The 26,805-nt window shown below is 32.2% G+C and overlaps 1 protein-coding gene across 1 annotated transcript; it reads left to right on the top strand.

Annotated features, from left to right (window-relative positions):
- The first annotated feature begins 35 nt into the window (after positions 1-35).
- On the top strand, positions 36-26,027 carry LOC132741966 (electrogenic aspartate/glutamate antiporter SLC25A13, mitochondrial-like). The gene is made up of 19 exons (XM_060730241.1): positions 36-83; positions 203-271; positions 2,683-2,733; positions 3,042-3,184; positions 3,878-3,993; positions 4,328-4,467; positions 5,169-5,315; positions 10,976-11,114; positions 11,673-11,766; positions 12,090-12,110; positions 12,547-12,631; positions 17,677-17,770; positions 19,389-19,597; positions 20,275-20,355; positions 20,726-20,866; positions 21,333-21,471; positions 21,769-21,927; positions 22,397-22,487; positions 23,574-26,027. Exons 1-19 carry the CDS (start codon positions 54-56, stop codon positions 23,743-23,745), a joined length of 2,121 nt encoding a protein of 706 aa, XP_060586224.1. The 5' UTR covers positions 36-53; the 3' UTR covers positions 23,746-26,027.
- Positions 26,028-26,805: the final 778 nt, after the last annotated feature.

The following is a 26,805-nucleotide window of genomic DNA, read 5'->3' on the forward strand; positions in this document are numbered from 1 at the left end:
TGGCGTAAATGACCTTCACACCTAATATGAACCAATCAAATGCATCGTAGTGCATGATAAGGAAAATGGCGGCCTCCATAAGGGTTTGTTTTGCAATGTTACAACTTTATTGATAATTTCTTCGTAACTGTCGTCCTATTTCATTGAATTTGAGTAAAATTATGTTCATCAATGAAAGGAGAAATGTTGTTTTCAATTTCAGGAAAAGTACCTCGCTAGTTTCACTGCAAAATGGCCGTTTGCTTCAAAGGTCGAATGCGAATCCCACAAGGTGAACAGTTTTATGTGTTTCGTGCATTAAAGTTGTTTCAGAAAGTGTTTTGTTTCAAATGAAGCGAATATAATGATATGAATTTAAGTTTGAGATCATAATGATATCTAAGTTTATAGTCATAATGATGAACAAGATGGTATCAACTACAGTAAGCTCGAAATTCTAAGCACACAAGACTTCACTAGTCTAATTGAAAAAAACAATCAAATAATTAAGAAATAATGGCAAATATACTGGCATGCGAGCAGTTCCCGTACAGAAGCAGTACCCGTATTTTTCATTTAAACGCTTGATTTTTACATGCATTCTTCAAAAATTCATTTCAAATCAAGCAGATACATAAACGAGACAAAATCTAAGTGTCAGTTCGGCAGTACGTATAAAAAGTCTCATTTTAAATAACTTTCACCTGTGCGTTGTCGAAACGTGACCTTGTTTTATCTGGGGGAATTCCGTCTTTGCGCGCATGCGCAAACATACTTACACGTGAGGCATGTTAAGGGTTTTCCACTAATACCACATGTTTACAGATAAGAAGGCAATGTGATGAAAACTTGTTTAATTATCAGAATTTCGACCAATATTACTATATAAAATAATTTTATGGCTTTGATGCGTAAAATATCATGCATACAAGCATGCCGTCGCATGTGAATGCGTTGGGGGTAACGGTACCGGGTAATAGATACACGCGTTTAGTCTACTTTCTATTTTCTGAATTACATCTATTTATCTCTTAGAAAATGGTCTGTTCAACAATTATAAATGAAAAATAGGTCCGATATAATAAAATTGTATAATTATGATGGGTTAAATTTTATGCACGGGAACTACTTCTCTTCATACAAAATAATGGATAATTTCGGTACCCCATATGAGGCCTCATAACTAAGGGTTATTCTATGTTTAGAACATGATGGAATTTCCATGATTTGTGTGACGAGCCGAATATTGATGTGTAACATTCAAATTTTGGTGAGTGAGCGTAATAAAAAATAATGATTAAGTAACTACGATTTTTGTACGGGAACTGCTGGCATGCCAGTACCCCCACACTACTGTAGTCTTATAAATATGACGTCGCTTTGAGATATTTTTGCTTCTGGGCAAAAAACACATCTGCGGATGTTTCTGAATTAAAAATTTCAAATGTCATGTTTAAATGTTGAATTCCGCTTAAGCCGGAGCTAGGGGCCTGGACGGTACTTTGCACTTGACAGTACCGTCCATGAACAGGCTCAATCAAACCAAGTCTGCAACATTTTCAATTTTGCCGTGTTGGACTTTCTTTAGGGATTCTTATTTTCTCTATTTGACCAACATAACTATAAGCCTGTAACGTCTATTATATTGGACTACCCCCACACTCACTACTGGTTGGGGACCACCAAAACCGGACAGCCACCAAGCCCGGACGGCCCCAATAATGCTTAATTTAGTATTTTCTTTGGTCAGTGGTTGTCAGTCACTTTTTTTTATCAACAGTAAATGCATGTTTCTTCTAAAATTAAGTAAATAAATTTTATTTCAACCTCCGTAAATGGTAATATTTTAATGGCTATTTCAAGAATGTTAATCTAGAAATTTGGGGGTCAAGAAAGCAATGCCTGACCTCATATACCAGCTATAATCATTTGCAGAGTAAACAATAAAACATCCAAAACTTCAGCATTTGTTGCTGAAATATTGTATAAGATGTTAAATAATAAATTAAAACACACAAGCTTTTATCTGAATGAAATCACATTATGTACATATCTGTCGGGACACATGGTACTGTAGTGTAGACAATTTAGGTTATTTTTATACCCTACTTGTCGAGCCTCAGATATAAGTGTCAATACAATTAGAAATAGACAAACTAGTTTGTTAGTTAAGAGAAGAACCTAGCTGAACTGTGTCAAATTTTTAGGTCCCTAGGTTAAAAATTATTAAATCTGTACGGAAAAATGTTAAAAAAGTGTCCGGTTGATGGTCCACGATACAATAAATAAACACAAGGAATGCAACGCTTTCTGCACATCCGATTAAAATTTTATCTAATTACATGCAAGGAAAATTCAATTTCAACACAATGGTTTAGCAATTTCTATACACAACAGACAACACAAAATTATACCTTTTACAACCTGAACCGAGCGCTGACATTTTAAATCAAAGCATTACATAATAATAAATTGCAAATATTTACTCAAATGACAACAAAATATTTTGTCTGGCACTTAATACAGTATATCAGAACTGCATTTCTACAGCCTAGGCTGATGTGACAAAACCTAGATGGAGATCAAGATTTTCTAACTTGAAAGAAATACAAGTGCTTTGCCAAAGTAATTAATTTTTCAATGCTTTCTGTTTCTTTTTATATTGTTTATTACATATATGAATGGATTCTTATGTTATTACAGGAAGGGTTGATGCGTGCAGACCAGGAGCACTTGAAAAATATTTTTTCAAAGGTATTTGTATACAAATTCTTATTTACTTGCTTTCTAATTTGTGCTTTGCTTGCTATAATTTGAACAATATTCTTTAATGGACTTGTTGAGTTACCCTTATCAGGGATCATTCTGGTCAGGATTTTTAGTGAGAGATTTTCTCTCATTTGAGAAATTTTAATGACTGAAAAGTTAAGTGTCAATTCCTGACCTGATACTGTTTTTTATCTCTCGAGGTAGAACTTCACTTGCATATGTTGTTTTCTTCATAAATAGGTGGTAAATATTTGAGTGACATTATCACATGTGTTTTATTTTCTTTATGTTAGTATGCCAGTGTGACAGAGGGAGATGAGCAGTTTATGACCTATGCAGACTTTATACAGAGATATCTCCAACTGTTGGATACCGAGGATTTCAACGAATACACATTGCAACTGTTTGGTAGCAGTATCGATACAAGTCGTGATGGGTAAGATAATTTTGTTAAAAAAGATTTCAACCCGTTGGTTTACTAAGTTTACTATGCTGACATTGTTCTGAGCATATATATATGTTGAAATTTGGAACTCACATTTTGCAGTTTAAGGAATTTCAGTATCAAAATAACAAAAAATTTATGGGAAGCCAAGAAAATTTACAGACTGGTCTGACTATTGATACCATATAATGTGTGTCATCATTGGCACTTAACTGTCACATGTTAACTGTTAAGCTTCTCTTTTGATGAAGGTTCGATGGAACCGAAACTGGTAGAAAATAAATAACCTAAACCAGCACAGGTGTTGACGTGTTGTACTTTGATTTCTATGTTGTGAAATGTGATGTCAATATATCATTATGCAGTTTCTTGAAACAATAATTATAGGACATTATCCGAGGATTTTGACTGAAATATGGTCTTTGTGAACATCCAAAGTTTCAGGGTCACTACAATTGACTTTTTAATATGTTAACGTTTTTTTAATGAAAATTTCCTATTTTATAAATCCCTACATTATTTTTCTCTTGTTTTACAATCAAGCATTGATATTAGTCAAGAGGGCTGTTTAACTGACAGATCTTATTCTGTTTATGGTCAGAATTAGTCAGAAGATCAAGAAAAACTGAATTTTTAGTTAAGAACTGTTTCATTGCACATTTCATTAATATTTTATTGTTGCAGGAAAATCTCATTTACAGAGTTTCAGGCATTTGAACATTTGTTGTCCCTACCAGATTCTATGTACAGACTGGCCTTTCAGATCTATGATCGAAATGGAAGTGGTTTCTTGAACTTCAGTAAGTGACCTTTTTCTTGACACACTGAAAAGTGACAGCAGTAGTTATATTGGCATAAACAGCCAGTATAGAGTTGACTCAGCTTGCGAGTCAGTGAAGTTGCTCGAGACTTTACACTGATACCCGAGAGTATTTGCCTTTTGATATTTAGCCCTCTTTATAAAAAATATGCACATTTAAAAGTTCAAAGAGGGTAAAAGAAAGTCAGTTCATCATTTACCAGTGATGGAGTTAATAAATCATTTATCATATTTCAAATCTAAAATGTTATTTTAATCCAGCTCTAGTTATTAAACAGTGTAGATATGCCAATTTAACCATTATTTTTTTAAAGGGGAGTTTGAAGATATTGTCCAACACACAACTCTACACAAAACTATACCGTTCAATTTTGATTGTGACTTCATACAGCTGCACTTTGGTGAAGATAAATCAAGACGCATTTCTTACGCAGAATTTACTCAAGTCATACATGTAAGTTAAACAGATTTTTATTCTGACTGTTATTCTCAGCTATCTGGACTTACTCAATTATTGTCCACCCAATGTTTGAATACATGTTGTAACTGATAAAACATCATGAATTGTTCTTAATTCTGTCATACAAGAATACTGTCTGGATACTTGAAAATGGTTCATTTTGCAAGATGTTTAAATTTAGATTAAAAGTCTTGATTGACTTAATTAAGGGGACTAAGGAGGCATAGCTTCATATTCTTTTGATTAAAAAAAAATGAAATCTTTTATTCTGTTTGCTGACTTTAAATATTGCCCCAATATTTAGTTTATACTAATTAACATTCATCTACAGACTTTAAAATTTGGAATATTACATTTCATAAACAAAATGTATATAATAGTTTATGGTTCTGTTTAGCCAGGGCCACATGGTCAAGGTACTTACCATTTACTAGAGAAAAATAATTTAAAAGAAAGTTGTTGGGTACCTCAGTACATTTGTACAAGTTTTCAGGCATTTGCCTGAAGGTCAGGTTTTTTTATGCTGTTGAAAGCACTCTTTTGCAACATAAAACAAGTTGAAATAATGCTTAACTCGGACATGGTTTTGAGTTTTTCAGACATTTTGAATTTGCATCCATCAAGCTGTAAAACAGGAAACAGAAGGTTATGATGGAGCTTGTTTTTGTTTACAGTTTTCTATATACTATTTTCAGGATTTTAATGAAGAACATGCTCTACAAGCTTTTAGAAAATTTGATCTTGATAACAATGGCTATATAAACGCAAAAGATTTCGAGGAAATTATGATTGCCCTGAAAAGTTACCTGCTCACACCATTTGTACAGGATAACCTTGTTGCTGTAAGTATATTTTAACATGAAATTTTAAAAGGAAAAAAAGTACTATGTCTGGAGAGTTCTTTGGTACTGTGATTGATATTTTGGATAGAAATGGCACTGAAGACTTGTACCAGCTTCACTGTTTGTTCAGGTGTTGAGAAATTTCAGGCTATGAAATGGAAGGTGATAGTAAAGGCTGTTTTGGACAAAAAAGATCTGTTTTGCCAAATCACTTGTAGGAAGATGAAATTAGCCAATGGTACCGTATTCATGTAGAAAGACAGATTTTCTGACTGTTTATTAGTTGTTCTATATACATGTTTGTATATTTTTGTCTTTGAAAAGGTAAAAAGTTAGATATTTTCTTTTTGTTTGAATTATGATATGTTAATTTTTTGATAATTTGAGGAATGCTTAAGTGAAAACCAAAACAATTTCTGAAATAGAATAGGAAATAAGAGATTACAGAAAACTTGCTTACAATATAATCCTCAGCACTTGCATAATAATCTCAATTAAAGTTGTGTCATGACTTTTTTTCATTTTGAATTTTTTTTAAGTTGAATAAGGTTATTCAATTTCAAGTTTGGCGTCGGGCCACTTGTTCTTTTTATATAGTAATTTTCTACATTTTTTTACAAGAAAAAAAACCCAACAATTATCAATAATTACTTTTTAATGAGACAATATATTATGATGATTTTTTTATTTTTCATACATAAATTTACATGATCACGCCTTATAGAGGTTGAGATAAATCTCGGCTTTAGACCACAAAATTCTTTTTTACATAGTTATTTTTAAAAAAAAGAAAGAATTGGTTTCAGGATAATGACTATTTAACTTTAGTTTTGATACACAACATCACAAAATATTGGTCAAGTTCAAAACTTAGTTTAGACCACAAATTTTTCAATGTATCTCTGTTAGTGATAGCTTTAGTTAGGACAGTTTGTAGATACATGTTCTGTAAAGACAGTCCATACATTAGTTTGCTAGGAAATACATATGATATGAAGCTCTAACAAAGCAGTGCTTTAACTAGTAAATAAAATTCACTCTCTGTTTCCTGAATATGACCACTACCTAACTGTTTTTGCCCCTCACCACTGTGGGTTCGAATCCCGACAGGGACTTTGGATTGTTTCATGTGAGGAAGATATCCAGCTAGCTTACGGAATGTTGTAGGTTCTACTCAGGTGCCCGTTAGTGCCTGAAATAATGCATGGAAGGGCACCTGAGGTCTTCTGCCACCAGTAAAGCTGGAACATCGCCAAATGACTTATACTGTGTCGGTGTGACGTAAAACCAAATCAAACAAACAAACCTGTTTGGTTATTGTATTTGATATAAACTGCAATATGTAGTTAAAGACGAAAGCAAGGTTTGAATTTCTGCACATATCCATATCTGATCAGTTGTTCAAGCATGTTCATTGAAGGGACTCCACTAAGGTTTTTGACATTATGGGTCTGGAAATTATTTTTTGAGATTTATGTCCCACTAGATTGATGACTTTGAATCACTTGGTTCACACAGCCGTAGGTTTGAATCCCACAATAGACCATGAACCTATCTGCAGTTATGTGTCAGTGTGACTTTAAATCTAAACAAATAACAGATTGGTCTATTAATGAGTTTAGTACTTTACGTCTCTACCCCATGGTTGAAAACTAAAATTTACTATACTAGTAGGACAAAGGAGAAGTGATCTGAAATCTAATTCAATGCCATTTGGTACCAATTCTTTACAGTAATTGGTATAGTTGTTCTATGTGTTTTAAACTGTAAAATAATGTTACTGTGGTGAAAGCAAATGCAAGTTTTTAAAATAGGCACAAAATTTCTATATTGGATGTCATATGAAAGGCTAGTTGTCAAAATACAATGTTTTTAAATATTTTGTAAGCCGATATGTTTTCATTAAAATGATTCAATTGGGTTCAATTAAATTTTTATTTTGATTTCATGAGGGTTGTATTATTATAAAAGTTGAAGTTGAAAAAGGCAAAGGAAGAGCCATTTACAATGTATGTGCAGATTTATACATTATAAGAAATTTAATAATGTCCATTATTATTTCTAATTGACAACTATAAGATTGACATGAAATGATTTTGTAGTGAACAAGCTTTGGTAAATATATTTCCCCCTTTAGTTGTATACTGTATACTGTATTTTATATTCTATCCAAGGTGCTTCTACTTTCCCATATTTTTTAGAAAAATTAGCTTAACCTTTATAATATATATAAATTGTTCATAACACACTTTTATACATATTGTTACTTCATCATGGAAAATTCATTAATTTTACCTTCTTATAACTTTGTATTTTTATCTTCACATTTTTTCCGATTCTCACCTTGTATGCTAGATAATTTAATATATAGGCAAACAAATCTAATTTTAATTCTTGTTTTATTTTATTTATATAAAAACGTTTTAGTTTAATTTAATAAATTTTTGTATATTTTTTCTTCTTTTTCATAAATTCAGATGTGTGTAACGGTATGTTTCATGGCAATTCTTAACTATATGTATATTCTTTCTACGCATTATTAGTTTCGCAGATTTTTTTCGCACCTAATGTGGTATACAAATGTATATACTTGCCTATTTTTCTAAACCGTAGTGACAGCTTATGTAAGCCTAATTGTTAACCTTGTTTGAAGTTTGGGAACTGTCTAAAATGTTTTCTTTAAGTAAATTTTAGTGGTATAATTCTGATATGTTCTTGTAAAAAAAAACACTTTTATGTTTAAAACAAATCCTGTCCTTGTTTGTTGTAATTTTAGAACGAATAGTTCTAGTCATACAGAAACTTGAGTCTATGTATTTATGTCATATCTACTTATTTAAATAAAAGGTATTTTAGTCAAACTATCAATGGAATTTTTATTTTATCAAAAATAATTTTATAACTTGCCTTTTTATATATGTTTTGAAGAAATGGCTGCAGAAGATTTTTTTAAAACAGAAAATTATACCTTTTAATTAATGAAAATGAAGGATTTTTTTTCACATTATTAATTGAAAGTGTTGCATCTGTGTAAAGGGATACACTTACATACATGTATATAAATGTATTAACATTTGTAGCTTTCAGTTCTAATCCAATTAATGGGTCAGATAAACCGGGTGCCTGAAAGCAGTCTATCACTTTCATACTTATATAATATAATTATACAGTTCACATCTTTAATGTAGATTATATCTTTGGCAACATTTATTTCTGATTCTATACAGCATTCATGTGCATTCTGTTTCTACCTTGCTATAATTGATTATCTAGACTGAATTATGATTTGTAAAAAATTTACAATTATTTTTTCTTCATTTAATGTTTCTTTGTAATGAAATTTAAACAATTTTTGAAGATTCCAGGTTCAGTTGAAATTGTATGTTATCAGTTTATTCTATACACTCTACATTGAGTAAACTATCAGGTCATTGACTAAATTTTTTTCACAGTCAAGTTTCTGAAACTTATTATGAAATATGCATAAATATATAAAAATGCCCCTGTGAAATGAAACTTCAAGATACATGAACCACTTTGTAATCTTAGGGTCCAGGTAACATACATTTTGACAGAATTAAGGCCTTTTTTAACTTGGAAAATTCTACATTATCCAGGCTCTTTGTTTTACTATCAAGCACTGGGAATAGAAAACATGACAGTTCTTGTTAGTTACCTAAGGAAAATTTACCATTGGCATTGAAAATGCATATGTAACTTAAATCATCTTTATAAATTAAGGACTGCTGTCAATATTTTTGGATGCTTTGAAACTTCACATTTATAATATTATGCACAAATGTAATAATATATATGTATATGAAATAAGTTATATATCCTTCACTTTACAAGTATTTATGCATGATCTATGATTTACTTCTCACTATGGTATATTCTTAATGTTTATGATATCATACTGAATAAATAAGGTTTACTGAGAATTATTTTTGTAATATTGCAAATATTATGTGGGGGGGGGGCATCATCATCTTTGAATATAATTAGAGGAAAAACACAATTTAATAAGTAATTGCAGTACAGAATCCTACTATCTTAAACAATATATCAACTGGATATATCCTATAGCTTTGGTTAAATGAAATCATTCTTCTTGTATAAACCTAATTTATCCAAATCAGTTTTTGTTCACATTCTTTTTCCAACTAAAATTTTGTATCTAAAAAGAACACTTATAGTATATAATAATTATTAGAAATAGAGCTGTGCTAGTATTGCTGAATTAATTTTCCTCTATAATTACTTTGTATATCCAAATATCTCTGTGCCTTAGAAAAATGGAAATTTGTTTACGAGTCTGTTTGTGCTAATCATGCCCCCAAAGGGAGGCAAAATATAATCTCACCGTCTGTCTGTCCCACTTCATTTGTGTCCGGCCTGTTACTTTGTCATACATTGATGGATTTTGAAATAACTTGGCACAAATGTCTATCTCATAACAACATTCTGTTGCATCCAGGAACCACATCCCTTCTTCAAAGGTCAAGGTCACAGTTTTATTTTGAAGGTTCACGCTATCACAGAGATTACAGGTACAGTTATACAAAAAACAATATTAAGCAATAAATTACTTTCATTCTCTTTTTTTTTCATAATACCTGCATGCCTAAGAAACCTTTTTGGGGGGCATTCGTCACTTGGGTGACAGCTATTGTTGATATTTTTTTTAGACAGTTCAAACAAATATTTTAGTTTATGATGTTTATATGTAAGGTACTTGCAGGGGCATCTATGACCGTTTGGTTAAGGTCGTTAACTTCATACAATTTGTCTGTCACTGCTGTGGGTTCAAATCCCCCTTGGGACTTATGATTTGGACAGTATTCAGCTAGCTGACTGGACATTGGGGGTTCTTCTTGGGTGCCCAGTCAAGCATGAAAAAATGCAGATGACATTAAATTTTCATGACTGAAATTTTGTATGTCCTATTTAGAGGCTAAATAATTATGTAGGAATAGTTTCAACTTTGTTTTTTCTGTGGATTACTTTGGGTTATTTATTGAAACATATATACATGATAGTTTACATGCCTTATTTGTTGCTGTAGAAATAAAATGACAATCAAATTTAAACTTTATATGTTTTAAGCTTTTTGTGAGCCTTTTATTGCATGGCTTTGAAAATAAGTTGTTTTTAAATGTATTCACTTTAAAAAAAAACTTTGATCTAAAATTTAGTGTTCTGCAAAGTTTGAAACAAGGAAATGAAATACATTGTACGTAGAAAATAATGAAAGTTTTGCATGCAACATCTTCTTCAAAATAACTTGACAGTTTTCACTTTAAACTTAAGACATACATGTATATTTCTGATAATGGTTGGAGCTCACTATTCAAAGCCAATTACACTCTTATCATGTATTTTGATAGAAATATTGCCTTTGAGAACTTTGGAAAATGTTCTTGGTAAGTTGGTTAAAGATTGCCATGCAATATCAGTCCAATAGGACCTTGTTATACTTTTGGCAAACTTATTTTAACTTTCATCTTGATATACCCAAAATTTGTAATGAACAGTTATAATGAACAATCATGAAAATGCAAGTTGAACAAGTCAATTTAAGAAATTCATTAAGTTAAGGGTTAAAATATGATATATTTTATGGCAGTGTATATTGACAGTGTGTATATTGTTTATTGCAGGTGGCGGTGGGAGATTTTCATAAGAAGATTAGCTATGCTTACTTCACAGCCTTTATTTCCTTGCTGAATAACATGGAACTGATGAAGAAGATTCATATGGCTGCTACTAAACGAGACAGAAATGCGGCTTGTACTAAAGGTTTGTTAAGTCTAGACTATAATAATATATCTACACTTTTTAACAAGTTGATTTAAGTTGCATTGTTGAAAGAAAATATATTTGTTCTGAAAATTCAGTCAAAACCATGAATTGATAATGTTATAGATGATGATGTATAACTTTTATCAATAAATTCAATAGATGGTATTACCTCCTGAAATCGAAATTTCTGAAAATGTTTAAAATTTAAAAAAATTGTTCCTGTTAGGTATGTCCTATGTAAGTTATGTTTGAAAAATAAGCATTAAAAGTGAAATTGTATTTTTCAAAGATTTTATTTCGAAAGAATACTGTATAAGTGTTAAAGTAAGCGACATGGAAATATTGCTGAATTTCACGAATTGACTATAATTGCTAAAATTTTATCTAGAGTAAATATCAACCAACATTCATGAAATTCTACCCTAGCATGATTCTATAATATTTCCTCACATGAAATGTTGGGAATTTGAAATTCGCTAACTTTTCGACACACAGAAAAATATTGATTTATACAGTAGATAGTTTCTATGGTTACATGTATGTTGAATGTTACAGAGGAGCTACAGTATCAGTCACAAGAGTTTCCACAGATCACACCAATGGAGATTGACATTCTCTTTCAACTTGTACAGCTTCTTAACCAAAATCAGTATGTTCAAATTTACATGTTTTATAACTTAAAACCGCTGTATCTATTACTGTATAGTTTTTCACAAGGCAACATCCTTAATATTTTTGTAGACAATTCTCAATGTCTTGTCATTGAATGTTGTGAGTTTTTGGAAAGTTTGAAGCAGTTTAGTGATATATAATTACTTTTTTGGACCACCTAAAATCTAAGCAAGCCAGTAAGTTTATGGCATTATAAGTAAACATTTTGACCTGGATAAATTGACAATATCTTGATTTAATAAATTGTTTTCTCTAAAAATAATTTTCTCTTAATTTATTTAACTTAACATTTCTTTTCAGACAATCAGAGAGACAGATGGGGTAAGAATTTTATCATTATAGAGATCAATATTGAGATTTTTCCATATGTTTTATACGTAAGTTTGTAAAAGATTGACATTCAATAGCAATTTTTTGGGCCTATGACATTGGCAAATTTTTGGCCTAAATGTGTTGTAAATTTTTAGCCTAAATGTGTTGAATGAAATTGGAATCCAGATATATAAGTTCCAAGATTGACATTGTATGTGTAATATGAAAAAAAAATTATTTGATGACATGACTCATATATTGGGCTAGAGATAATGTTCATTTGTTAGATTTTAAGACACTGAGATTTGTAAAAGCTTTTAATCAACAAATTTTATAAGAAATAATACCCACCAAAACCACCTCCCTATCACTACCACTATATTAATTTATATTCACATTTATACCACATATTATTTAGATTCAAGTTAACGTTTTCTAATTTCAGACTGATAATGTTCCAAGATCTAGAGGAATTATCTCCAATGGAAGGTCGGGAAACACCTTTCTCGTTACAGCTTCAAATTGCAGAGGTATTTTATTACTTACTATTCAAATTCAATGGTTGAAATGTTCTAAAGGCTTAAAGGAACTCCACTAAGGGTATTGAAATAATAGCTTGGGAATAATTTTTCAAGATTTATCAAGATTTATATGTACCATGTATGTCTGAACTGATAAGTTTGTTTTTCCAGAACAATCATTTTAATTGTACAAAATGACCAAAATATGAAAAATGTATAAAGCTTAAAACTGAAATCAAGCTCAGAATCACACAAAAATCAATTTGAATTTAATTCTGAGTACATACTATATTTTGTCCCCTTTCATTTTAAGCTACCCTCTTAATTTGTGTATAAAATAATTTCAAATTTTAGTTTTTAGTTTTTTCATCTTCAATAGAATGGAATTCCTTTAATTTGTAATATTGGCTGAGTGTTCTATATATTATGACAAAAGAAAGTTAGATTTGGGATGAATACAAATTTGCTTTCATGCTCAACTTTAAATGATAATGATATATGACTTTGTTGCTTACACATGCCTTTTTTCCTCTATTTTGTGAAAAGACCACATGTCAAATTTGGGAAATTTGTGTTGTGAAATTTTCCAATTTGGGGAAAAAAAATAATTGCGAATTTTGCCAATTTAGGAAAATATGCTAGCATTCAAGGTGTTACAATTGTTGAAATAAATCTTACTTTAACTGTTCAGCTTTTTCTGTCATATGTACAAATGTAAAACTGATATCAATTAAAAATCCTGTTTTTATTCACAAAACATGAATATATTCCGTAAGGCTATTTCGCGACACCCAAATTGAAAATGCAGTACTTTTTCTTTCAAATTGCCCGCTTCTAGATTGGGAATAATTTTTTGGGATTGGGAAAAAAAACATAATTTGGATTCTAGGGATAGGGGGAAAAAGGCCAGTTACACACAGTTGATATTTCTCTTATAATAAGCAATTGCTAATTATTTAATTCTTTTTGTCAAAACTGTCCAAAATATTTTCATCTTGTATCACATTAGTATTTATTAATATATGAAATGACATATTACTTTGTCTTTGGAATCATCTTTCTGAAACTACATGTTATGGAGCTTAAATTTTAGCATGTTTCCTTTCCTAGTGGACCCATGTAAAAGTTTTTTAAATCATGCCCCTGTGTGTACAAAATGACCCAAGTACATACTTCTGAAATGAAGATTTTTTACCTTTTCTAACAATAGTCTTGAGTGAGCAACCTAGGGCAGTCATAACCCTGTTGTGTAAAAAAAAACCTTCATTTTACTCAAAAAATATATTTTTACTCAAAAAATATATATATATTTATACCCCTAAAAAAACCAAGTTAGGGGGGGTATATAGGAGTCACCCGGTGGTCGGTCGGTCGGTCGGTCCAGACGTCTGTTGCATTTTCCTTGTCCGGAGCATAACTTGAAAACTAATGGTTGGAATTCAATATAACTACATACAATGGTCAAGCACATTGAGAGGAAGTGCAGTGCACAAGAACCATAACTCTATCTTGACTAATTACAGAGTTATTGCCCTTTGTTACTTTTCCTTGTCCGGGGCATAACTTGAAAACTACTGGTTACAATTCAAAACAACTTCATACAATTGTCAAACACAATAAGGGGAAGTGCAGTGCACAAGAACCATAACTCTATCTAAAGTAATTACAGAGTTATTGCCCTTTGTTGCTTTTCCATTGCTTTTTTTTTTTGTCTGTTGCATTTTCCTTGTCCGGAGCATAACTTGAAGACTTATGGTTGGAATTCAATATAACTACATACAATGGTCAAGCACATTGAGAGGAAGTGCAGTGCACAAGAACCATAACTCTATCTTGACTAATTACAGAGTTACTGCCCTTTGTTGCTTTTCAATTGCCTTCTTTTTTTTGTCCGGAGCATAACTTGAAGACTAATGGTTGGAATTCAATATAACTACATACAATGGTCAAGCACATTGAGAGGAAGTGCAGTGCATAAGAACCATAACTCTATCTAAAGTAATTACAGAGTTATTGCCCTTTATTACTTTTCCATTGCTTTCTTTTGTCCGGACCATAACTTGAAAACTAATGGTTGAATTCAATATAACTACATACAATGGTCAAGCACATTGAGAGGAAGTGCAGTGCACAAGAACCATAACTCTATCTTGACTAATTACAGAGTTATTGCCCTTTGTTACTTTTCCTTGTCCGGGGCATAACTTGAAAACTACTGGTTACAATTCAAAACAACTACATACAATGGTCAAGCACATTGAGAGGAAGTGCAGTGCACAAGAACCATAACTCTATCTTGACTAATTACAGAGTTACTGCCCTTTGTTACTTTTCCTTGTCCAGAGCATGACTTGAAAACTACTGGTTGGAATTCAAAACAACTTCATACAATGGTCAAGCACAATAAGGGGAAGTGCAGTGCACAAGAACCATAACTCCATCTTGACTAATTACAGAGTTATTGCCCTTTGTTACTTTTCCTTGTCCAGAGCATAACTTGAAAACTACTGTTTGGAATTCAGTACAACTTCATACAGTTGTCAAGGACATTTAAAGGAAGTGCAGTGCACAAGAGCCATAACTCCATTTTGACAAAATACAGAGTTACTGCCCTTTGATACTTTTCCTTGTCCGGAGCATAACTTAAAACGTACTGGTTGGAATTCAAAACAACTTTATACAATGGTCAAGCACAATAAGAGGAAGTGCAGTGCACAAGAACTATAACTCTCTTCAGTACTTATAGAGTTATTGCCCTTTGTTCTTTTTCTTTGTCTTTCTGGACTTATTACAGAGTAATTCAATTAAACTTCATCAATGGCCAACCACATTGAAAGGAAATGCAACATACATGAACCACAATTATCTTTAATTGCCCACAACCATAACTCTATGTTTCAATTCTTTTACAAGGTATTCTGTTACTAGTAACATCCTTATTTCCGAAGCAGACTTGTGGGGGTATTAATCAAATTTAGTGATAGTTCTAGTCAAGTTTTATTTTCAAGTTTCTTGTCAGTGCTTTTATTGCTTAAAATATACATACAATGTACATTTACCCTTTATTTCCAGCAAATAGCCAAGGTGGTAAATTGTTCCACATACATATAGGCAGTTTCTATTATCAGTAGTTATATCATAGATATCTTACACAATGATCTGCTCACTTAGCTAAATAAAGAGAGCATCAGATTTGTAATTCAGGGGTCGCTAGTTTGATCCTCTAGCCATGGTATTCCTGCATAACAAACTTGGATGTTGAATTGATGGTCCTTGGGGCAGAATCATGTGGGGTTGATAGTTGGTCGGTTGCAGAAAATAATTGGTAATTACTGGTTAGTTTTCCAGGAAAGCCTGTTAGGTGGATCGTCCACAAAGATGACCTGACCAAAGGTGTTAAAATCAGTTTTAAAACCAAACAAATAGACTAGTTTTAAATGATAATTTGGTGTTAGATAAGCAGATATTTCAAGGTGTTAGTACAATTTAGTGAGAATAAGCTCAAAGAGGCTTAATTGCAATGGTTCTTGATCCTCCCATGTATCTTACCCTCAATGTTGCATGTTTGAACCTGGTAAAAAGAAAATGATTTACATTTTGAGATTAATATATGGTTCGTATCATTTACTTTAGCTTGATATTTGGTTCATACCAGTGACTGGCTGCCAGGAGCATTCGTGACTGAGTGATTACTCACCATTGTAGATTCTAATCTGTTAGAGAATTTAACTATTTCATGTTAGGAAGTATCAAGCTAGCTTACAAACATACAGAGGAGTAACTGAGGTCTTCCTCCACCAGTAAACGCTGGAAAGTCACCATAAGACCTTTACTGTGTTGGTGATACATAAAATCTAACAAAGTGATTGGCTCCCAACATGTTTAAATAAAGTTAGCAGGAACTTCCTCTTTAGTGAGAACCATCAAAAGACCTTAATATTTGTAATCTTTTTGTCGCTTTGACAAACTATGAATTAAAAAGAAGTATTTGTATCTTCGTAAGATAATTAGATTGATATATAGTTTTGAGGATAGTTTAGATTGGGTTTCATCTACTGTGCACACTATTCATCCAGCAAATACCTAAATTTTAAGGTTATAACTGCACACATATATTCAGTCACCACAGCTTTCAACTAATGAACATACATGTATCTCTTAATGGTTAGTTGTTTTCTTTTAAGCAGAGTTAAAAAGGATATAATTATTGTAGTTAAAGTGGCATTAGTATTGTAAATATTACATACTTGTTAAAATCTATTATATTCATGTACCATATTAAACAGATAGATCTAGTATTGAAACCAGTTCTTGTTCATTAATTAAGGCAGATTTATAAGAAACTATGCTGGAAATAAGTCTTCAGTAATTAAATAAGTTAAGTTTTTGATAAAGAAAATACTTTGTTATTTGAACATGTGATATTAATATTATCTTGTGAATAATTTCTCATTGGGTTCATTAATTAGTCAGTGCTATAATTATTGAAGTAAATTGCAAAAATTCTTTTATCATTCCTTTAGTAATGTTGTTGTTGTTGTCACTTTTAAAACACCCTGTCAAATCTGATTAGATGCATAGTTTAGAAGAAACAAATTTTCTACAAATTGGTTGATTCTCAAAATTTGAAATAAGCCAATGATAGGTTTACACACATTGTACATAATTATATAAACTTGTTTCTTTACTGTGGATGATCTGAGTCCAAAAGTTATAGACACTTTACAAGCTCAATTTCAGATCTCTAGTATTTGATTGACCAGAAACTGACTTAGAATGTGCACTGACCAATGAAAATCCTAAGATTTTATAACTTCGGGGCCAACTCTGCTTTCTCTAGGAGAAAATCTGTAAGCCGGAGACCAAACTTGTTGTATTCTAAAATCTGATTAACTCAAAAAAAAAAGAGAAAGATATTATCCCCTTTTAAGATGACTTAAACTTCTATTAAAATGTATATTTTTACTTTGGTTTATATAATGGAAATCAAACAAAAAATTGTAATGCATTAATGTATATATGGAGATTAAGAAAGTTTGTGTTTATTATTTCAGGAAGATCTGAGATTAGAAACTGGTGCTGAACGTACAGTCTTCCTTCAAGTTGCTGAAAGTGTATACAGGTTTGGGCTGGGAGCACTGGCTGGAGGTACCATACATTTAACACTTCATGAAGACTGATTGAAAATACATTACACAAAGTAAATCAGAGAGAAAAATAATCACTTTTATAATATTTAAATTCTTTTATTAATTGATAGATTTTTTTATTAATTGATAGTAAATGACAAAACTGGCTGCACATACATTATATTCTAGTTCATATTTCAATATTTGTTAAAGGAGCATGCCTCCAGATGCATGCTAATTTTCATGAAAACTTTGAAAATTGTGTTTTAAAAAGTAAAATATTATGAAGTGAACAAGGAAAATAATTTACACATTGCAAACAATACTTTGCAAACCATGTTAATTACTAAAAATGGCAGAAAATAACAAACAATAACCCTAACTGCACACAGTAATAGTATTGTGATAAATATTGTGAAGTCAGTCCTTAACCCATTACTTCATGAGCATTTTGTCAAAAATGGCTGTTTTCATTGAAAAGTCTCCTGTTACAAGTTCAAATTGCTATAATACTATAAAAACTGCTTCAACACTAATCAAACTTGGCACAAATGTTGACTGGACCATTGCCCTTGGAACAACATGCTCAGGCAACGAGGGGACATCTCAAAATTGCCAAAAATCACTATTTTGCGTTGATTTTTTCCATCAAAATTGATTTCAAAGTGCTGCAACTTCTCAATGGATTGAGATAGAGTCAAATGCTTTTCAGCGTTGGTTACACGTTACCTTATGATCAATCTGGGGTCATTTATAGCCTCTCACAAGTCCAAAATTTTCTTGGCGATGAGGGGGACTCTGCCCCCCTTTAAACCCCCAGGGGGCACATCCCACTTCTGGCAACCCCCTGATGTATCTTTTGGTTGGGGGGCCGCGCCGAAAAAGAGGTCACTTTTTTTAACAACATTTCTCAAACAAAAACAAGTGTTGGGGGCCTAAATAAGGCATTTTTTCACCATTTGAGACAACAAAATGGGGGGGGGGTGAAAAAGGCGTTAAAAGGCGTGTATATAACGTAATGGGTTAATTACACATAGCATGTAAATTATTACTTAAATCATTTTACTTTCTTGATAATATTAGTACATTTTCCTTTAAGTTTAATTTTCTTAAAATATTTTGGCTCATCGGGAGGCATGCAGCTTTAAAATTAATGATATGATTGAGTTAATTGTTTAAAATTGCTCAAAGATAACATAAACAAAACAATGTTTTTTTTATCTGTTCTATTTGAAAATATGTACCAAAAAAAACAAAAACAACATGAAAATGACATAAGGTAGGCTTTTATTTCTTTTAGAATTTGGCCATTCACCACAACAGATGTGTGTGGAATTTGTGACATGCTAATAGGGCACTGATGTTGCATTTTTGTAACCAGGCAAGCCATGCCTGAAAATGTAATTTGTGTTGCAAGCTTCTTTCCTCTACGTTAGGGGCATCAGTTTTTGTAATAGCTTAAAAAGACCACCCTTTCATAAGTTTTTATCAGCCTAAAATTTCTTTACAGATATCAGTTTATAAAATTATTTAATTTTTTGACAAATTTGATGTTTTTCTGAGCTATTATCAGATATAGAATTGGTTATACATGTATTTGTGATCTATTTACTATAATTTGTTTGTTTTTCCAACAGCTACTGGGGCTACAGCTGTCTACCCTATCGATCTGGTAAAAACTCGTCTACAAAATCAGAGGACAGGTATGATGGTGGGAGAATTAATGTACAAAAATAGTTTTGATTGTTTCAAGAAAGTGATACGTCACGAGGGTGCCCGAGGGCTGTACAGAGGGCTGGGACCTCAACTTGTTGGAGTAGCACCTGAGAAGGCTATAAAACTGACAGTAAGATTTCACTTCTATTATGTCTTTTAAAATCCTAGTTTTAATATTCAATTGAAAAAAAATTGAGGTAAAGTATGTTATTTTGCATAAAAAATATCTTTCTATGAACTGGTATATGTTTGCTAACATTCCTTTATTTATATATTTGATAAGCAAGTAATTAAGGTTATGATTTCCTATTATAAAACGAGCCGTGCCATGACCAAACCAACTTAGTGCGACCAGCATGGATCCAGACCAGCCTGAATCAGTTTCTCTACTTGCCATAGGGTTTGTAAGCGAACAGCATGGATCCTGATCAGACTGCGCGGATGCACAGGCTGGTCTGGATCCATACTGGTCGCAAACCCATTATGTTAGTTTTGTTGTGACGCGGCTCAAATATAATTTCAATAACAATGTCAACACAATTCTCTAGAATTTAGTTTCCTTTAAACAAAATGTCTAAAAATGTAATGCAGAAAAGTGTAAAGAAGAAATAACTTTTCAAGTAGTAAGTTTTGTTTTGGTTTAATTTTTACTAGAGATTGCTGTACTTAGACTCCAAGAAATGAACAGAAATAAATTTGAAATTTATCAAGTGTTTTATTAAATGGACTGGTCTTAATATGACCAAATATTCTGTTACTTTGTATTGAAAATACTTGAATATTAAATTAAGAGTTTGATATTTTCAGATGAATGATTTGATGAGAGATAAACTATGTAACAAAGATGGTTCTATTTCATTGTGGGCAGAGATGGCTTCTGGTGGAATAGTAAGTATACATTTGATACATTACAAAATTATTTCATTTATTGTTATTTTATGATAGTTAAATTCATTTATGATTTATATAATTTAGTGTGTTAATATTATTGTATTTGGACTCCTATCAGCTTTTATCTTTATGGACATAAAATATATTACTTGATTTATATAATTATATTTTTGTTGCATTTTTATGTGTTTCATATGCAGAAATTGATTATTTCCCTTTAGTATTTCTGGAATTTGTCATAATTACTTAAACAGGTGACTTCCTTTTTTAGCAAGCGTATTCTGTGATCAGTGAGCTGTACTTTGATATGATCTTGATATTGATAAGGTTATTTAAATCAATTATGTTAAACATATGTAAATTTCAGGCAGGAGCATCGCAGGTGATGTTTACAAATCCTCTAGAGATTGTAAAGATTCGTCTACAGGTAGCTGGAGAGATTGTTGGCAAGACGAAAGTTAGTGCAATCGGTGTTGTCAAAGAGCTTGGATTTCTTGGACTTTACAAGGTAGTTATCAAAGTGTATTGTTTGGTCAATATATTTTGGTCAAGTTTAAAATCACTACAGTGAATTATGATATATTAAATTCATTAATATCTTTGTGTAACAAAAGACTATACTAAGACATGTTATATTTGTTGGTGAGGCAGACTGGATTAATTCTTTATCACAAGCTTGCAAAAATAGTTATTATATAAAATGTCTAAATTTTTATTATAAATTTTATATATTTTTAGTATAATTCTAGAAAGAATTCTGTGAAGATATATTTGGGATTGCCATTAAAAAGTTTATGAGACGGTTTGTTTTGAATATATGACAGTCATTTTTGGTTTTTATCACACACAGCAAAGAGTATTTTCTATGTTTTGAGGCTGCCAGAAATGCGTTTGAGATAGTAATTTTCCTTTTTTTCAGCCACCTTCTAATGACAACCTGGTAATCTTATTATAATTATGATAAAATATTTCAGGGTTCAAGAGCATGTTTCCTTAGAGATATACCATTCTCAGCCATATATTTCCCTGCCTACGCTCATTTCAAGAAATCTTTCGCTGATGAAAATGGCTATAATCATCCTGGTACTTTACTCCTGGCTGCTACGTGTGCAGGTTAGTTGGCATTATTACCAGTAATTCAGATTTATGAAAAAAAACTTGATGAGGTTTCATTGAATTTCATTGAATATAATAAAAGGAAATGGTAGCAAGTGATTACCTTTTAAACTTTTCTGTCATTAACTTAGTGAAAAGCATTTTTTCAGCATAGTGAAAAGCATTTTTCAACAAAGTGAAAAGCATTCTTTTCAGTCATCATTATAGGATTTATTTTAAATGGGGGAAGTTACATTATTATAAGTATACAAAAGGTTGATGTTTTTATATGTCTTGAGTTTTCTGTATATTTAGGTGCTCCTGCCGCTGCCTTGCCAACACCTGCTGATGTGATAAAAACCCGTCTACAGGTAGCTGCGCGTCAAGGGCAGACAACTTACAATGGTGTCATAGATTGTGCTCGCAAAATATTAAGAGAAGAAGGCTTTGGTGCATTTTGGAAAGGAACACCTGGTATGATGTGAAAATTTTAACTATTGTGTTACATATCAATGTAATGTTCACAGTTTCAATTAACAATAGATATTGTTAAGAATTTTAGTGAGGTTGTTTCTCGTTACAGCCACAAATCCTGTAAGAAAAGATTTCTTGAGTGTAAACAAGAAGATTCCTTGAATTATTTAACAGATTTTTACATTCTCTAGAGTATGGATATAATGAAAAGATCTTAGTTTTTATGTGAGTTATATATTCTTTCATGTGAGAAGGCTATCCAGGTAGCTTGGGGAATGTCACTTGTCAAAGGTTCTTCTCAGGTGGCTGTTTTTGCCTGAAATAATGCACAAAGGGGCACCTGAGGTGTTGCCATATGACCTATATGAAGTGAAGTAAACACCTCCAAACAAACGAACAAAACAAAAAAGATTTTATATGATTATATAATACCTGTGTATTTGATTTATTGCATGAATCTTTTTTTCAGCTCGAGTGTTCCGTTCTTCCCCACAGTTTGGTGTTACTTTGCTCACATATGAACTTTTACAGAGACTCTTCTATGTTGACTTTGGTGGAAGGTATAACTTTGATTTTGCTTTCAAATAGTTTGATATAAGTATATTTAGATTAGATTCAATAATGTAACTAGCAATGTGCCTGTATGACATGGATACCCCCACATTTCTCTGTTTTGTGAGTCTTAAGAAGGATTTGACAGCAGGACAGTGGGATGGGTAGACTAGGGCAAAATTTGTCACCCCCTGCACACCTCTAGAAATGGGCATACAAATACTTGGATATGATTAAATACATACTTTCCTTTTCCCCATTCTACTGGTAATATTTTTAAAAATTGTAAAATATTATAATTTTATGTGTCCAACTAGCACGCTGAATGTCATATTAACTTAACCCATTACTTCATGAGCATTTTGTGAAAAATGGCTGTTTTCATTGAAAAGTCTCCCGTTACAAGTTCAAATTGCTATAATACTATAAAAACTGCTTCAACACTAATCAAACTTGGCACAAATGTTGACTGGACCATTGCCCTTGAAACAACATGCTCAGGCTTAAATTTTCTGTTACCATGGCAACGAGGGGACATCTCAAAATTGCCAAAAATCACTATTTTGCGTTGATTTTTTCCATCAAAATTGATTTCAAAGTGCTGCTTTCAATGGATTGAGATAGAGTCAAATGCTTTTCAGCGTTGGTTACACGTTACCTTATTATCAATCTGGGGTCATTTATAGCCTCTCACAAGTCCAAAATTTTCTTGGCGATGAGGGGGACTCCACCCCTTTCAAAACCCCCAAACAGAAGGGGGCACATCCCCCTTCTGGCATGGCAACCCCCTGATGTATCTTTTGGTTGGGGGGCAGCGCCGAAAAAGTGATTACTTCTTTTAACAACATTTGTCAAACAAAAACAAGTGTTGGGGGCCTAAATAAGGCATTTCTTCACCATTAGAGACAACAAAAAAAGGGGGGGGTGAAAAAGGTGTGTATATCGGGTAATGGGTTAATGGTCAGCAGGGTTTTGAAATAATGAGCAAGTTTTGGCCTACACTAACTAGTAAAGCTTGGAAGTTGTGATGCTGTATTTTAGAAGAAATAGAAAATGTATTATATTTATGACCGTATCACATTTTCAAATTTTAGACGACCTGAAGGTTCTGCAGCCAAACCCACGCACTTACAAGAGCAACTATCACGCAATCCAGATCATATAGGAGGCTTCCGATTGGCTTTAGCAACATTTGACGGCATGGAGAGGCAACTTGGCTTATGTTTACCGAAATTTCGAAATGCAATAACTGATGATACTTCTTGAGGATAAACCTTATATAGTGACAATTTTTTAAAATTTAGTGACAGATATTTTATTTATTATTTTTGTTAATGAGAGTTCATGTTTTTTTTCTTCACTGCACCCGGATAGCAGAGTATTTTCTCATTATTCACGCACAGTGTTTGAAAGCCATCTGTCCGATACATGTACACTAAATGATTAAACAAATATACTCAAACTAAAATCATGAAGGTTATTGTGAAACATGTAATACAGTTTTGAGGTAATTGGCGTTAATTGATAAACAATTTGTAAGGTAATTTTAGTATTTATCTTGCGAATTGCGTGATAAATCAGCTGAAATTCAGCCACTATGTGAGCTTGATCATTGTTAATCAGAAATTAAATGAAGGAAAATGACCACGGCATGTGACAGCTAGAGAATCATAGTCTCATTGGTTTTCAAACTTATATATTACACTTATTCAGGTGTTTTTTTTTTAAGTTGGTAAATATTGTTTGCTGTAAAAGTGATAAAATTGATGAAATCAAACGTTATGTGATTATTTAGTAAACATATTTAACAAGTATTTATTGGAAGCAAAATTTGTCTTGATTTAAGATCATATTGAGATTAGAGCTAAGGTATATTTATTAGGATTGGTAAACGCACTACAGGATTATCACAATTACAATTTTTATAAATTAATTTTGACTATTTTGTAAGATATAACTGTTTTTTTTTTTTTAATTATAATTTTTGTACGATATCTTATTTTTAGCTCACCTGTCACAAAGTGACAGGGTGAGCTTTTGTGATCGCTTTTCGTCCGGCGTCCGTCCGTCCGTCCGTCCGCCGTCCGTCGTCCGTCCGTAAACTTTTGCTTTAAATGACATCTCCTCATAAACCACTGAGCCAATTTCATCCAAACTTCACAGGAATGTTCCTTTGGTGGTCACCTTTAAAAATTGTTCAAAGAATTTAATTCCATGCAGAACTCTGGTTGCCATGGCAACCGAAAGAAAAATCTTTAAATATCTTCTTTTAAACAACCCTAAGAGCTAGAGCTTAGATATTTGGCATGAAACATCTTCTAATGAGTGTCTACCAAGTTTGTTCAAATAAAAGCCCTGGGGTCAAAATTGGCCCCGCCCCGGGGGGGTCACTGATTTTCCCTATATGCATATAGTAAAAACTTTAAAAATCTTCTTTTAAAGAACTGTAAGAGCTAGAGCTAAGATATTTGGCATGGAACATCTTCTAGTGAGTGTCTACCAAGTTTGTTCAAATAAAAGTCCTGGGGTCAAAATTGGCCCCGCCCCGGGGGGTCATTGATTTTTCCCTATATGCATATAGTAAAAACTTAAAAAATCTTCTTTTAAAGAACCGTAAGAGCTAGAGCTTAGATATTTGGCATAAAACATCTTCTAGTAAATGTCTACCAAGTTTGTTCAAATAAAAGCCCTGGGGTCAAAATTGGCCCCGCCCCAGGGGGTCATTGATTTTCCCTATATGCATAAAGTAAAAACTTAAAAAATCTTCTTTTAAAGAACCCAAAGAGCTAGAGCTAAGATATTTGGCATGAAACATCTTCTAGTGAATGTCTACCAAGTTTGTTCAAATAAAAGCCCTGGGGTCAAAATTGGCCCCGCCCCGGGGTCATTGATTTTCCCTATATGCATATAGTAAAAACTTAAAAAATCTTCTTTTAAAGAATCGTAAGAGCTAGAGCTTAGATATTTGGCATGAAACATCTTCTAGTGAATGTCTACCAAGTTTGTTCAAATAAAAGCCCTGGGGTCAAAATTGGCCCCGCCCCAGGGGGTCATTGATTTTCCTTATATGCATAAAGTAAAAACTTAAAAAATCTTCTTTTAAAGAACCCAAAGAGCTAGAGCTAAGATATTTAGCATGAGACATGTTCTAATGGGTGTCTACCAAGTATGTTCAAATAAAAGCCCTGAGGTCAAAACTGGCCCCGCCCCAGGGGTCATTGATTTTCCTTATATACATAGCAAAAACTTAAAAATCTTCTTTGAAAAAACCCAAATAAATAGAGTTTAGATATTAAGCATGAAACATCTTTAAGTTAATATCTACAAAGTTTGTTCAAATAAAAGCCCAGGGGTCAAAACTGGCCCTGCCCGAGGGGTGTCATTGTTTTTAACTATATGTGTATAGTAAAAACTTAAAAAATCTTCTTTTAAAAAACCCAATGAGCTAGAACTTAGATGTTCTGCATGAAACATCTTCTTATGGGTGTCTACCAAGTCTGTTCAAATAAACAAATAAAAGCCCTTGGGTGAAAATTGGGCGGGGGGGGGGGGGGGGGCTATATACAGGTGAGCGACCTCAGGGCCATCATGGCCCTCTTGTTTGTGATTACGCATTGTTTGCCTGTTACATGATAAAACTTGTATATCCATGTGGCCATGTTTTCAGTGAATAAGAGAAATATTGAGATATTTATAACATTGACGCATAAAAAGTCAATCTTCATTTTATGACTGTATTACTACTCAACTTGTGATTGAATTAAAATGCTTTAAAGGGACTCCACTGAGTTTTTTTGCCATGACGGGTCTGCTTTTTTTTTTCAAGAATAATAATTATTCTGCTTGTGATAAATGACCCAAAATTGAAAAGCATTGCAAAACTTTTCCCTCCGATTAGGCTAAGAATATCAGAAAATAAGATTTTCAAAGAATTTCTCAGTATTTTCAAATTCATATTTTGCATATCTTTCTGTTTAAAGTGTGCCAGCTGATCTGTGCATTCAAATTTTGTGTTTTTAGCCTTTAAGACCTCAGTGGAGATTTTTTTTAAGATATTTCAGATATTATGAATAAAAAATTCCTTTATTTAAATTGTTTTAAGGATATATTTGATCGATAGTCCAATAAACATGAACTCAAAGATTGAAAGTTTTTTTATATTTAAGATTTAGTTCCATGTATAAACAATGTTTTGACGACAGATGAACTGTTAAACCTGTGAAATGTTACATATTTATATGTTGCTCCACTTTTTTAAAGCAACATTTTCATATTTGGTGCACATCTATAATCTTAGAGATCTTATTTTACAGTTTATTCATCTTT

This window comes from Ruditapes philippinarum, unplaced genomic scaffold (assembly GCF_026571515.1).
Source record: "Ruditapes philippinarum isolate M1 unplaced genomic scaffold, ASM2657151v2 ctg2556_1_1_1_1, whole genome shotgun sequence".
Taxonomy (NCBI): domain Eukaryota; kingdom Metazoa; phylum Mollusca; class Bivalvia; order Venerida; family Veneridae; genus Ruditapes; species Ruditapes philippinarum.

Coding starts and splice junctions, on each gene's coding strand:
- LOC132741966 (XM_060730241.1), top strand. CDS start 54: ATGATAAGGAAAATGGCGGCCTCCATAAGG. Junction 19,598..20,274: donor AGAAGGCTATAAAACTGACA/GTAAGATTTCAC, acceptor TGATATTTTCAG/ATGAATGATTTGATGAGAGA. Junction 20,356..20,725: donor AGATGGCTTCTGGTGGAATA/GTAAGTATACAT, acceptor TGTAAATTTCAG/GCAGGAGCATCGCAGGTGAT.